Here is a 15464-nt window from a genome sequence, read left to right on the forward strand (position 1 = left end):
TGCATCACCCCCAAATGGGTTGGAAATTCTGACAGGCAGAAAAAGGGGCTGAAACTTGGTATAAGAAGGTCCAATCCCAATTTCTACCCCATTTGCCCCAAACATGCCTTTTTTGGGCCATGAATTACAAGGAAATTTGGGGTCAAAATCTCCAACATGCAGACGGAGCCATGCTAAGATACAACAAGGATTTACTAAACTTCCAATAAGTAAGACTAGATCAAAGCACAGTTTGTGAAGCTGCAGTTTGGTAAAAGCACACAGCAAACAAAAATCTTGTCAATTATGAAGGGATTCTGGTCATTCAGAGAGCATGATGGACTGCTTGTCTGCTATGTGCAGAAACCTCTTGTCACAAGGTCACGAGAAAACACAGAGATTTCAAAGCAAAATCAGTAACAAGCAAAATTGGTATCGAGGCCACTTACAACAACAATGGCCCAGACAATTATCAGAAGGAAATGAATCAACAAACCGACGGGCTGTGGTGTCGCGTTTTAATCGACACCACTTGAATAGATTGGGCCAAACAATGACTACAGAAGACTTTAATCTATCCCTTTCTTAAATCGGAGCTTGTTTAATGTAGACATGAAAGCAGAGATGAGGTACAAAGACAGCATGACACCAAAGCTAAGGTGTGCACCCAGAATCAAGGGATTCTGAAGGAGTGGACGCATCATGAGACGTCGGAAAACACCAACACTGGTAAAGATGGAACGGAAGTCAAGGCGTCAGGCCAGCTCCCAAGACTGAGGATCTGATCAAACCCGAGGTCTTGAGAGCCACTCTCCAAGTTAAGGTTGTATTACTGTCATTCTTTCCTTGTATAATCAGGGTCAGCTTCGTCAGTAAAGTTAATCTTGAATTGACAAAGGAGAGAATCATAGAATCATAGAACGGTTACTGCACAGAAGGAGGCCATTCGGCCCATTGAGCCCATGCCGGCTCTTTGTAACTGCAATCCAGTTAGTCCCATTCCTCCGCTCTTTCCTCATAGCCCTGCAAATTTTCTCCCTTCAGGTATTTATCCAATTTCTTTTTGAAAGCCATGGTTGAATCTGCTTCCATCACTCTTACAGGTAGCACATTCCAGATCATAACTACTCGCTGCATAAAAAAGTTTTTCCTCATTTCGCTTTTGGTTCTTTTGCCAAACACCTTAAATCTCTGTCCTCTGGTTCTCAATCCTTCCACCAATGGGAACAGTTTCTCTTTATTTAAGGAGAGTCTAACCACCTCCCCTTGACATTCAACATTACCATTGCCGAATCCCCCACCACCAACATCCTGGGGGTTCACCATTGACCAGAAACTCAACTGGACCAGCCACATAAATACTGTGGCTTCAGGAGCAGGTCAGAGGCTGGGTATTTTGTGGCTTGTGACTCACCTTCTGATTCCTCAAAGCCTTTCCATCTCTACAAGAGCACAAGTCAGGAGTGTGATGGAATACTCTCCACTTGCTTGGATGAGTGCAGCTCCAACAACACTCAAGAAGCTCAACACCATCCAGGACAAAGCAGCCCGCTTGATTGGCACCCCATCCACCAGCATAAACGTTCACTCCATTCACCACCGGCGCACAGTGGCTGCAGTGTGTACCAGCTATAAGATGCACTGCAGCAACTTGTCAAGGCTTCTTCGACAACACCTCCCAAACCCGCAACTTCTACCATCCTGAAGGACAAGGACAGCAGGTGCATGGGAACACCACCACCTGCACGTTCCCCTTCAAGTCACACACCACACTGACCTGGAAATATATCGCCGTTCCTTCATTGTCGCTGGGTCAAAGTCCTGGAACTCCCTACCTAACAGCACTGTGGGAGAACCTTCACCGCACGGACTAGAGTGGTTCAAGAAGGCGGCTCACCACCACCTTCTCTAGGGCAATTAGGGATGGGCAATAAATGCTGGCCTTGTCAGCGATGCCCACATCTCATGAATGAATTAAAAAAACCTCTATTTATGAACACTTCTATCAAATCTCCTCTTAGCTATCTTTGCTGTAAGGAAAACAACCCCAGCTTCTCCAGTCTATCCATGTAACTGAAGTCCCTCATCCCGGGAACCATTCTAGTAAATCTTTTCTGCACTCTCTCTAAGACCTTCACATCTTTCCTGATGTGCAGTGCCCAGAATTGGACACAATACTGTAGTTGTGGCCGAACCAGTGTTTTATAAAGGTTCAGCATAATTTCTTTGCTTTTGTGCTCTATGGGCCCGATGTTAGCAGGGCTGCGGGTTCCCGGCGGGTGGGCTATCGGGCGCGTGGGTAACGCGCCCGGTGAAATTAGTGGGTTTCCCGCGCGATCGTAGCAGGCAAACCACTAATTGGATCCACTTACCTGCTCCTCCGGGTTCCCCGCTGCTGATCTGCGCGTCGGGCGGGCTGCGCATGCGCAGTAGGATCTGTCAGCTGGAGGCGCTCTATTTAAAGGGGCAGTCCTCCACTGACAGATGCTGCAACCAATAGCAAAGATGACTGCATGGAGCAGCCCAGGGGGAAGGCTGCTCCCAGTTTAATGATGCCTCACCCCAGGCATCAATACATGGGGTGAGGAGGAGGGGGAGGACAGAGATCTTCCACCCGGCGGGCGGGAGGAAGCGTCCCGCCTCTGCCACCAGGAAGGCCTGGCTCGAGGTGGCAGAGGGGGTCACCTGAGCCACCAACATATCGCCCACCTGCACACAGTGCAGGAGGCGCTCCAATGACCTCAGTAGGTCAGCCACAGTGAGTACACGTAGTCTTTCCCCTACACTCTGTCTGCCACAGCACTGCCCCCACCCCACATCTCCTTCGGCACTGCCAACACTACTCTGTCACATCACCCCTCACACCCACTCAAACCTCATCCTCATCTTACCTGCACCTACTCACCTCGCCAGTACTCATCCCGCCACTACCACTCAACCCAATCCTCATACAATCTCATGGCTCTATCCCATACTCACCCTCTCATGCATCTCTCTCACGGCCAGCCTCACTCAACCTGCCACAACCTGTGCTGCAGCCACAGGGCATGCATCACATATGTGCAGTAGGCAGCGTAAGGCAAACGTGTCGCGAGCATGGAGGGGATGCACAAGGGTGTTTGAGGGTTTGTCATGGGTGTTACTTATATTGAATTTCAGAACAAATCACATCACACATTATATTGGCACCACTACTGCCATGTCTTCGCGAATCCTGTCTGGTTTGTGCAATAATGCCCGCTCCTGGGTATCACTATGAGGACCCACCACTGATGCCACCCATTGTGTCACTGCAGAGTGGGTGTAGGTGTATTTGCAGGGCGCTTCTGCGCAGACGACTGAGAGACATCGGCGATGTCCTCGGTTGCACCCTGGAAGGATGCGGAGGAGAAGTTGTGGAGGGCAGTGGTGACTTTGACAGCGACAGGTAAGAAGATGGTGCTCGGGCCAGCCAGGAGCAGCTCGGCATGAAAGAGGGTGCTGATGTCCACGGCTACATGTCGAGTGACTCTGAGCCTCCATGTGCACTGCTGCTCAGAGAGGTCCAGGAAGCTGAGCCTCGGTCTGTGGACCCTGTGGCGAGGGTAGTGCCCTCTGCGACGCATCTCTCTCTGCGGTAGCCCTCCCTCCTGCTGTAGAGGTGGATGTGTCACAGCACTGTGTTGTGGAGCTCCACGTGTCAGAGGTGGACGGCGTGGATGGCGAGGCTGGTGAGGCTGGTGATGCTGTTCGCCCTCCGAGGAGGTCATGACTGCAGCTATGGCGGCCCCCATCCGCAAGATGTACATCTGAGGGGGTCCGCAAGGTAGGTACATGTCTCTGGACACCGGGGTAAGTGTGCAGGTTGGTGACTTTGACCGTCAGGAGGAGGGTGGTGGAGGTCGAACTTTGTCCCAAGTGACGGAGTGGCCTCCTGCAATGGGTGAGGGTCTCCCCGCCCCCCCCCCACCACCTGTCAGATGGACCTTTGCAGCTGCCACAGGCTGACGGCTGCAGCACGTCCATTCGAGCTGGGAGTGTTTCCCCAATGTGGGAAACAGTCCCATTTTGGTCCAAAATCCCACATAGTCCCTTAATCAGGTCAGTTAATGACCTGAAATACCTGAATAAATATTGTCAAGTGGCATCCCGCTGGCTTTAATTGCCTGCGGGATTCCCACCAGCGGGGGCTGCGCGCGCACGCCGGCGCGTCAGCAGGGAACCCAGAAGTGCGCGGGTTCGGGGCGGGCTCCGGTACCGCGCCGGGATTCTCCGATTTTCAGAGCCCCCCCCGCGGGAAACGCACCCGATAGCGGGTGGTAAAATAGAGCCCTATGCCTCTATTTATAAAGCCCAGGACCCTGTATGCTTTTTAGTCACTTTCAAACTGATGTTTATCTCTCTCTGCAATCGATGGTTGAACTTTTGGTAAGGAATGGATAGAAGTGATCTTTTATCTTACAGTTAAGCATTTAAAATAAAATTAGAGGGAATTAATCAACAAATTTTACATAAGCAATTTACTCATATGTGTAAGTCAGAATGACAGCTCATTGAAGCTAATTTAATTTTTTTTTGCAGATCAACAATACATCTCCACAGAAGTCTCCGAAAGCTTGTGAATTTAAAATAAAATTGCTGGACTATAACTTGGTGTTGTAAAATTGTTTACAATTCTCCACATCATGGCAACAATACAGGGAGTAGGGAATGGCCCAGGAAGGAAAAGTACTGAAAAGATTCATTGAAAAAAAAATGTGATCAATTTTCTCCAATATTGTACAGGAATACTTTAGCCCTGAACTCCCTCCTCCTCAAGCTCTCTCAGGTTGTTTGCTTTCACGACACATTTTCAATGATACACATACTGAATAGTAATGCAATTCCTGACTGAAGAGTTTATCCAGGGACTGTGCAGATGATCGACAGAGTAGTAGAAATTAAAATTGAAGTGTTCATTACCGATTACAATAATTAGTCTTTGTTATTTCTGGCCAAATTGGTGAATATCTTTCAGCGCCTTTCATATCATGCCAGTTTAATTATTCCTACAGGATTGTCTAAGTGTTAGATGCACTCTACTGAAATACTGAACAGGCACATGCTCCTATTGTGTGTTGGCATGAAAATCTTTTTAATGGGTTGCAAAAATAAGTCTATTTAGAATAGTTGGGAGGTTAATTGATGCCTCAAACAGTATGTCATTGAGGCAGGAAATTCTCAGGTTTGATGCCCAGTCTGCACTGAGTTGGTGATCTCAGTCAAGGTGGCAGTGAAGGCAGCTGCAATGAGTCTCAGTGACCTCGGTCTTGCAAGGTAAAATCAGCCAGTATCACAGCCCCTGATCGCTATTCAGCGACGGCTGCTAGGAAGAGCATTGAGGACAGAGTTGAGTGCTTCTGCGCTCTGACCACGGTCGAATACCCTGATGCCGTTCACAGTCCGGGCTCACGCATGAAGAATGACTGCTTGGATGAGATAGTGGAGAGTGACTGGCATTGATGGAACAGTACCCCAGCAGTTAATGCCTTCAGGCGAGGAGGGGCGTAATCTGAGGGCAAAGAAAAGGAAAGCACCTTAGCAACATAGCAATTGCGAGATGAAAAAAGACCAAGGTCCATCTAGTTCATCTTCTACCATGCTGGTAGTTGCAAGATCCAATGATAATGGAGTTGTTGACTAATCACGGCAATCAATCTCTATCAATTAGTCTACAACAGACCCAGGCACAAGGTGAGGAAAACCCCCAGTGGTGGAGAGTTTTAAGAACCATAGGTCCAAAGTCACCTGTTCCTCCCGAGCCTGTTACACTCACCACATGTCACGTCTCAAATTATTCATATACTGTATCCTAAAATGTTATTTTCTGGAAGAAATCTATCTAATTTGCATTTAAATGAATCAATACTAACTGCTACCCACCGTCTTATTAGGATCCTGTTCCATAGATTGACCAATCACTCACTGAACCAATGTTTCCGCAGATTAGTTTTGAATTTATCCCCCCTCAAGCACAGGCCGTGTCCTCTGGTTCTACCGTTCTAGACAAAGTAAAACAGCTTGTCACAGCCGACATTATCTAGTCCCTTTAGAATCCTAAAAACAGCAATCACATCACTTCTCTTTTCCAGTGAGAACATGCCCAATTTACATAATCGCTCCTCATACTCTATCCTCTCAATCATCCTGGCTGCCCTCTTCCATATCCTTTCAATAGCTGCAATATCCTTTTTGTGCTGTGGCAACCAGAACTGTACACAGTATTCTAAGTGCGATTAGAACAATTATTTGTAAAGTGGCAGAATTACCTCACCATTTCAGCTCAATGTTGACCTTTTAATACATTCCAACCTTGATACCTTGAATACTGACTTAAAGGGGTTGGTGAGAAAACGTACTTGGAGGTTTTCAGGTAAGCTCAGACCCTAGTTAAGCCTACTTCAAGAGCTCAGCCCATAAATTCAGCGCCACACCAGCGAAATTTCAAAGTGCTGCACTATCATTTTCCTAGCTTTAGTCTTAGCTTTTAAATTATTGATCAGTTGGCCAAATAATTTGGTGGAAATCATGACAATCTTACTGTATGCGTCTTTCAGATGAGACATTAAACTGAGGCCCCGTCTGCCCTCTCAGGTGGACGAAGGCGGCTCGCCACCACCTTCTCAAGGGCAATTAGGGATGGGCAATAAATGCTGGCCTCGCCAGCGACGCCCACACATCCCCTTAAACGAATAAAAGAAAACTATTTCGAAGAAGAGCAGGGGAGTTCTCCCCAGTGACCTGGCCAATATTTATCCCTCAACAAACATCACTAAAAACAGATTATCTGGTCATTATCACATTGCTGTTTGTGGGATCTTGCTGTGTGCAAATTGGCTGCCACATTACAACAGTGACTGCATTTCAAAAGTACTCCATTGGCTGTAAAGCGCTTTGGGACATCCTGAGTTCGTGAAAGGCGCTATATAAATGCAAGTTCTTTCTTTTTAGGCAAAAAGTCCCAGAGGCATTGAAAATGCTGGGTTCTGAGTAGATCTAAGTAACAGCAAACCACTTATCAGACCAAATTACGTGCCCCACTGGGCTCATCACTGCACTTACCTCATTACCATTCAACTTTATTAAAAGTGTTCAAACAGCACTCGATATTTTTTATGTGAAGGGCTGTACTTTTTTCTTGCTCACATTTATTTTTTTTACCCGCATTGATTGAGAGTTGAAATTGTGTCGATGAAAATGGCCATTGGAAAATGGCCCCACTTCCTCCATGGCAACACTCCCGCCTCTGAGTCACAAGGTCAAAGGTTCAAGTCCACTTCCGGTGACTTGAGCACATAATCTGACAGTTCAGTGCAGTACTGAGGGAGTGCAGCACTGTTGAAGGTGTCGTCATTCAGATGAGACGTTAAACCGAGGAACTTTTCCAAGAAGATCAGGGGAATTCCCTGGTGTCCTTCACCCCTCAACCAACTTCACTCAAACAAATTATCTGGTCATTTATCACATTGCTCTTTATAGGACCTTGCTGTGCTTAAATTGGCTGCCACATTACCCCACATTACAATAGTGACTACATTCCAAAAAGTACTTCTGGGGTACATCCAATACTTTATATTGATCTCTAATGGGGTTACTCCTGTATGGAGTAATTTGCAGTGTTTTATATTAGTCTCTAATGGGATTATTCCGGTATGGTGGTATATCCAGCGCTCTCTACTGTTCTCTAATGGGATTATTCCTGTATGGGGGTATATCCAGTGCTCTCTACTGGTCTCTAATAGGAATATTCCTGTATGGGGGTCTATCCAGTGCTCTCTACTGGTATCTAATGGGATTATTCCTGTATGGGTTTATATCCAGTGCTCTCTACTGGAATCTAATGGGATTACTCCCATATGGTGGCATATCCAGTGCTCTCTATTGGTCTCTAATGGGATTATTCCTGTATGGCGGTATATGCAGTGCTCCCTACTGGTCTGTAATGGGATTATTTCTGTATGGGGATATACGCAGTCCCCTCTATTGGTCTGTAATGGGATTATTCCTGTATGGGGATATATGCCATGCTCTTTACTGGTCTGTAATGGGATTATTCCTGCATGGGGGTATATGCAGTGCTCTTTACTGGGCTGTAATGGGATTATTCCTGTATGGGGGTATATGCAGTGCTCTTTACTGGTCTGTAATGGGATTATTCCTGTATGGGGGTACATGCAATGCTCTTTACTGGGCTGTAATGGGATTATTCCTGTATGGGGTTATATGCAATGCTCTTTACTGGGCTGTAATGGGATTATTCCTGTATGGGGTTATATGCAGTGCTCTTTACTGGTCTGTAATGGGATTATTCCTGTATGGGGGTACATGCAGTGCTCTTTACTGGTCTGTAATGGGATTATTCCTGTATGGGGTTATATGCAGTGCTCTTTACTGGTCTGTAATGGGATTATTCCTGTATGGGGTTATATGCAGTGCTCTTTACTGGTCTGTAATGGGATTATTCCTGTATGGGGTTATATGCAGTGCTCTTTACTGGTCTGTAATGGGATTATTCCTGTATGGGGTTATATGCAGTGCTCTTTACTGGTCTGTAATGGGATTATTCCTGTATGGGGGTACATGCAGTGCTCTTTACTGGGCTGTAATGGGATTATTCCTGTATGGGGGTACATGCAGTGCTCTTTACTGGGCTGTAATGGGATTATTCCTGTATGGGGGTACATGCAGTGCTCTTTACTGGGCTGTAATGGGATTATTCCTGTATGGGGGTACATGCAGTGCTCTTTACTGGTCTGTAATGGGATTATTCCTGTATGGGGGTACATGCAGTGCTCTTTACTGGTCTGTAATGGGATTATTCCTGTATGGGGTTATATGCAGTGCTCTTTACTGGTCTGTAATGGGATTATTCCTGTATGGGGGTACATGCAGTGCTCTTTACTGGTCTGTAATGGGATTATTCCTGTATGGGGGGTACATGCAGTGCTCTTTACTGGGCTGTAATGGGATTATGGGGCCTGATGGTGACTCATGCAATGTGGTCTGAGCTGTCTGTGACGTCATGTACTAATGGACGGCTGCTTGTGACGCCATCAGGCCGCGCGGCGCTGTTTTCCCCCCCGGTGCGGCTGTTCGTTGCTCGGTTCCCGGCTCTGAGCGGGTGTTGGTGCCGAAACCATGAGTTCGGGTTACCGGAGAGACTGGCGGGGAGGCGGAGGCGGAGGCGGAGGCTCCAGCTCTTCTTCCTCCTCCGCCGCCGGGGGATGGGAAGCGTCCTCGGGCGGGAGAGGCAGGGGCCGGCATCCTGGCCACCTGAAAGGCAGGGACATCGGGCTGTGGTACTCCAAGCGGCAGGGCCAGAAGAGCAAGGACCAGGAGAGGAATGAGGTGAGTGAGGAGGAGGCCTCGGGTCCTTCCACACACCGGCAGGAACACACTGGACCATCCAGGGAATTAATATAAACAGGAGATACCTCAATACTACAAATACTGAGGGAATTAATACATAAATCAATACATCTATAATACAAATACAGAGGGAATTAATATATAAATTAATATATCAATACAAATACTGAGGGAATTAATACATAAATCAATACATCTATAATACAAATACAGAGGGAATTAATATATAAATTAATATATCAATACAAATACTGAGGGAATTAATACATAAATCAATACATCTATAATACAAATACTGAGGGAATTAATATATAAATCAATACATCTATAATACAAATACTGAGGGAATTAATACATAAATCAATACATCTATACTACAAATACTGAGGGAATTAATACATAAATCAATACATCTATACTACAAATACTGAGGGAATTAATACATAAATCAATACATCTATAATACAAATACTGAGGGAATTAATACATAAATCAATACATCTATACTACAAATACTGAGGGAATTAATATATAAATCAATACATCTATAATACAAATACTGAGGGAATTAATACATAAATCAATACATCTATACTACAAATACTGAGGGAATTAATACATAAATCAATACATCTATACTACAAATACTGAGGGAATTAATATATAAATCAATACATCTATAATACAAATACTGAGGGAATTAATACATAAATCAATACATCTATAATACAAATACTGAGGGAATTAATACACAAATCAATACATCTATAATACAAATACTGAGGGAATTAATATATAAATTAATATATCAATACAAATACTGAGGGAATTAATACATAAATCAATACATCTATAATACAAATACTGAGGGAATTAATACATAAATCAATACATCTATAATACAAATACTGAGGGAATTAATACATAAATCAATACATCTATAATACAAATACTGAGGGAATTAATACATAAATCAATACATCTATACTACAAATACTGAGAGAATTAATATATAAATCAATACATCTATAATACAAATACTGAGGGAATTAATACATAAATCAATACATCTATAATACAAATACTGAGGGAATTAATACACAAATCAATACATCTATAATACAAATACTGAGGGAATTAATACATAAATCAATACATCTATAATACAAATACTGAGGGAATTAATATATAAATCAATACATCTATAATACAAATACTGAGGGAATTAATACACAAATCAATACATCTATAATACAAATACTGAGGGAATTAATACATAAATCAATACATCTATAATACAAATACAGAGGGAATTAATATATAAATTAATATATCAATACAAATACTGAGGGAATTAATACATAAATCAATACATCTATAATACAAATACTGAGGGAATTAATATATAAATCAATACATCTATAATACAAATACTGAGGGAATTAATACATAAATCAATACATCTATACTACAAATACTGAGGGAATTAATACATAAATCAATACATCTATAATACAAATACTGAGGGAATTAATACATAAATCAATACATCTATACTACAAATACTGAGGGAATTAATACATAAATCAATACATCTATAATACAAATACTGAGGGAATTAATACATAAATCAATACATCTATACTACAAATACTGAGGGAATTAATATATAAATCAATACATCTATAATACAAATACTGAGGGAATTAATACATAAATCAATACATCTATAATACAAATACTGAGGGAATTAATACACAAATCAATACATCTATAATACAAATACTGAGGGAATTAATATATAAATTAATATATCAATACAAATACTGAGGGAATTAATACATAAATCAATACATCTATAATACAAATACTGAGGGAATTAATACATAAATCAATACATCTATAATACAAATACTGAGGGAATTAATACATACATCAATACATCTATAATACAAATACTGAGGGAATTAATACATAAATCAATACATCTATACTACAAATACTGAGAGAATTAATATATAAATCAATACATCTATAATACAAATACTGAGGGAATTAATACATAAATCAATACATCTATAATACAAATACTGAGGGAATTAATACACAAATCAATACATCTATAATACAAATACTGAGGGAATTAATACATAAATCAATACATCTATAATACAAATACTGAGGGAATTAATATATAAATCAATACATCTATAATACAAATACTGAGGGAATTAATACACAAATCAATACATCTATAATACAAATACTGAGGGAATTAATACATAAATCAATACATCTATAATACAAATACTGAGGGAATTAATATATAAATCAATACATCTATAATACAAATACTGAGGGAATTAATATATAAATCAATACATCTATAATACAAATACTGAGGGAATTAATACATAAATCAATACATCTATAATACAAATACTGAGGGAATTAATACATAAATCAATACATCTATAATACAAATACTGAGGGAATTAATACATAAATCAATACATCTATAATACAAATACTGAGAGAATTAATACATAAATCAATACATCTATAATGCAAATACTGAGGGGAATTAATACATAAATCAATACATCTATAATACAAATACTGAGAGAATTAATACATAAATCAATACATCTATAATACAAATACTGAGGGAATTAATATATAAATTAATATATATGAATAATACAAATACTGAGGGGAATTAGTATACAAATCAATATATCAATAACACAAATACTGAGGGAATTAGTATATAAATCTATATATCAATAATACAAATACTGAGGGGAATTAATATATAAGTTAATATTTGTCAATAATACAAAAACTGAGGGAAATTAATATAAATGATTATATCAATACTACAAATACTGAGGGAATTAATACATAAATCAATACATCTATAATACAAATACTGAGGGGAATTAATATATAAATCAATATATCAATAATACAAATACTGAGGGAAATTACATAAATCAATATATCAGTAATACAAATACTGAGGGGAATTAATATATAAATCAATATATCAATAATACAATTACTGTGGGGAATTAATACATCAATACATCTATAATACATATACTGAGGGGAATTAATATATAAATGAATATATCAATAATACAAATAGTGAGGGAATTAATACGTCAATAATACAAATACTGAGAGCAATGTAAACAATAAATACATCAATAATACAATTACTGGGAGACTTAATATATAAACAATAAATACCTTGCTGACACAGATACTGAGGGAATTAATACATAAATATATCTAATAAATACTATGGGAAATTAATATATCAACAATAAATATCAATAACATGGGAATTAATGTATAAATATATCAATAATATAAATACTGAGGGAATTATAGAAACAATAAATATATCAATAATATAAATACTGAGGGAAGTAATACATAAAGAATAAATATGTGAATAATATAAATACTGTGTAATCCAGGGAATTAATATATAAACAATAAATATAGCAATAATATAAATACTGAGGAAATTAATAAAAAAACAATAAATATATATCATTATAACCCGGGTATGGTAGCATAGTGGTTATGTTACTGGACTAGTAATCCAGAGTCATGAGTTCAAATCCTGCCATAGCAGCTGGGGAATTTAAATTCAATTAATTAAATAAAAATCTGGAATAAAAAAAAACTAGTATCAGTAATGGTGGCCACCCATTAAAACCCATCTGGTTCACTGATGTCCTTTAGGGAAGGAAACCTGCTGCCTTTACCTGGTCTGGCCTATATGTGACTCCAGACCACAGCAATGTGGTTGATTCTTAATCTTAATGGCCTAGCAAGCCACTCAGTTGTAAAATCTTGCTACGAAAAGTCATAATAAGAATAAAACCGGATGGACCACCCGGCATCGGACCACTAGGCACCGGACACGACAAAAGCAAACCAAGCCCAGTCGGACCCTGCAAAGTCCTCCTCGCTAACATCTGGGGACTTGTGCCAAAATTGGGAGAGCTGTCTCACAGACCAGTCAAGCAACAGCCTGATATAGCCATACTCATAGAATCAGACCTTTCAGCCAACTTCCCAGAATCTTCCATCACCATCCCTGGGTATGTCCTGTACCACCGGCAGGACAGACCCACCAAAGGTGGCGGTACAGTGATATACAGTCAGGAGGGAGTGGCCCTTGGAGTCCTCAACATTGACTCCGGCCCCAATGAAATCTCATGGCATCAGGTCAAACATGGGCAAGGAAACTTCCCGCTGATTACCATCTACCGTCTTCCCTCAGCTGATGAATCAGTCCTCCTCCGTGTTGAGCACCACTTGGATGAAGCACTGAGGGTAGCAAGGGCACAGAATGTACTCTGGGTGGGGGACTTCAATGTCAATCACCAAGAGTGGCTCGGTAGCACTACTACTGACCGAGCTTGCCGAGTCCTGAAGGACATAGCTGCCAGACTGGGCCTGCGGCAGGTGGTGAGTGAACCAACACGAGGGAAAAACTTACTTGACCTCGTCCTCACCAATCTACCTGTTGCAAATGCATCTGTCCATGACAGTAATGGTAGGAGTGACCACCATACAGTCCTTGTGGAGACGAAGTCCCGTCTTCACGCTGAGGACATCATCCAACGTGTTGTGTGGCACTATCACCGTGCTATATGGGATAGATTCAGAATAGATCTAGCAGCTCAAAACTGGGTATCCATGAGGCGCTGTGGGCCACCAGCAGCAGATTTGTATTCTAGCACAATCTGTAACCTTATGGCCCGGCATATTCCTCACTCCACCATTACCAACAAGCCAGGAGATCAACCCTGGTTCAATGAGGAGTATAGAAGAGCATGCCAGGAGCAGCACCAGGCGTACCTAAAAATGAGGTGCCAACCTGGTGAAGCTACACACAGGACTACATGCATGCCAAACAACGGAAGCAATATGATATAGACAGAGCTAAGCGATTCCACAACCAACAGACCAAATCAAAGGTCTGCAGTCCTGCCACATCCAGTCATGAATGGTGGTGGACAATTAAACAACTAATGGGAGGAGGAGGCTCTGTAAACATCCCCATCCTCAACGATGGCGGAGTCCAGCACGTGAGTGCAAAAGACAAGGCTGAAGCGTTTGCAACCATCTTCAGCCAGAAGTGCCTAGTGGATGATCCATCTCCCAGACAATTGCCAGGCAATGACCATCTCCAACAAGAGAGAATCTAACCACCTCCCCTTGACATTCAACGGCATTACCATCGCTGAATCCCCCACCATCAACATCCTGGGGGTCACCATTGACCAGAAACTTAACTGGACCAGCCACATTAATACTGTGGCTACAAGAGCAGATCAGAGACTGGATATTCTGCGGTGAGTGACTCACCTCCTGACTCCCAAAGCCTTTCGACCATTTACAAGGCACAAGTCAGGAGTGTGATGGAATACTCTCCACTTGCCTGGATGAGTGCAGCTCCAACATCACTCAAGAAGTTTGACACCATCCAGGACAAAGCAACCCACTTGATTGGCTCCCCATCCACCACCCTAAACATTCACTCCCTCCACCACTGGCGCACCGTGGCTGCAGTGTGTACCATCCACAGGATGCACTGCCGCAACTCGCCAAGGCTTCTTCGACAGCACCTTCCAAACCTCTTAACACCTAGAAGGACAAGGGCGGCAGGCACATGGGAATAACACCACCTGCACGTTCCCCTCCAAGTCACACACCATCCCGACTTGGAAATATATCGCCGTTCCTTCATCGTCGCTGGGTCAAAATCCTGAAACTCCCTACCTAACAGCACTGTGGGAAAACCTTCACCACACGGACTGCAGCGGTTCAAGAAAGCGGCTCACCACCACCTTTTCAAGGGCAATTAGGGATGGGCAATAAATGCTGGCCTTGCCAGTGACGCCCACATCCCATGAACGAATTTTAAAAAATACTGCATGTATTAAGGAATTAATATATAAACAATAAATATAGCAATAATACAAAAACTGGATAATTCAGGGAATTAATTTCTGAACAATAAATGCATCAATAATACAAATACTGAATATATTAGAGAATTAATTTATACA

At 41.8% G+C, this 15464-nt stretch overlaps 1 protein-coding gene across 1 annotated transcript in view; it reads left to right on the forward strand.

Annotated features, from left to right (window-relative positions):
- Positions 1-9061: 9061 nt before the first annotated feature.
- Positions 9062-15464, forward strand: part of dhx36 (DEAH (Asp-Glu-Ala-His) box polypeptide 36) — a 77643-nt gene continuing 71240 nt past the window's right edge. The window contains exon 1 of the mRNA XM_067994922.1: positions 9062-9345. Coding sequence (XP_067851023.1) covers positions 9136-9345 — 210 coding nt within the window. The 5' untranslated portion in view covers positions 9062-9135. The remainder of the gene's footprint in view (positions 9346-15464) is intronic.

Source organism: Heptranchias perlo, chromosome 13, assembly GCF_035084215.1.
Source record: "Heptranchias perlo isolate sHepPer1 chromosome 13, sHepPer1.hap1, whole genome shotgun sequence".
NCBI lineage: Eukaryota > Metazoa > Chordata > Chondrichthyes > Hexanchiformes > Hexanchidae > Heptranchias > Heptranchias perlo.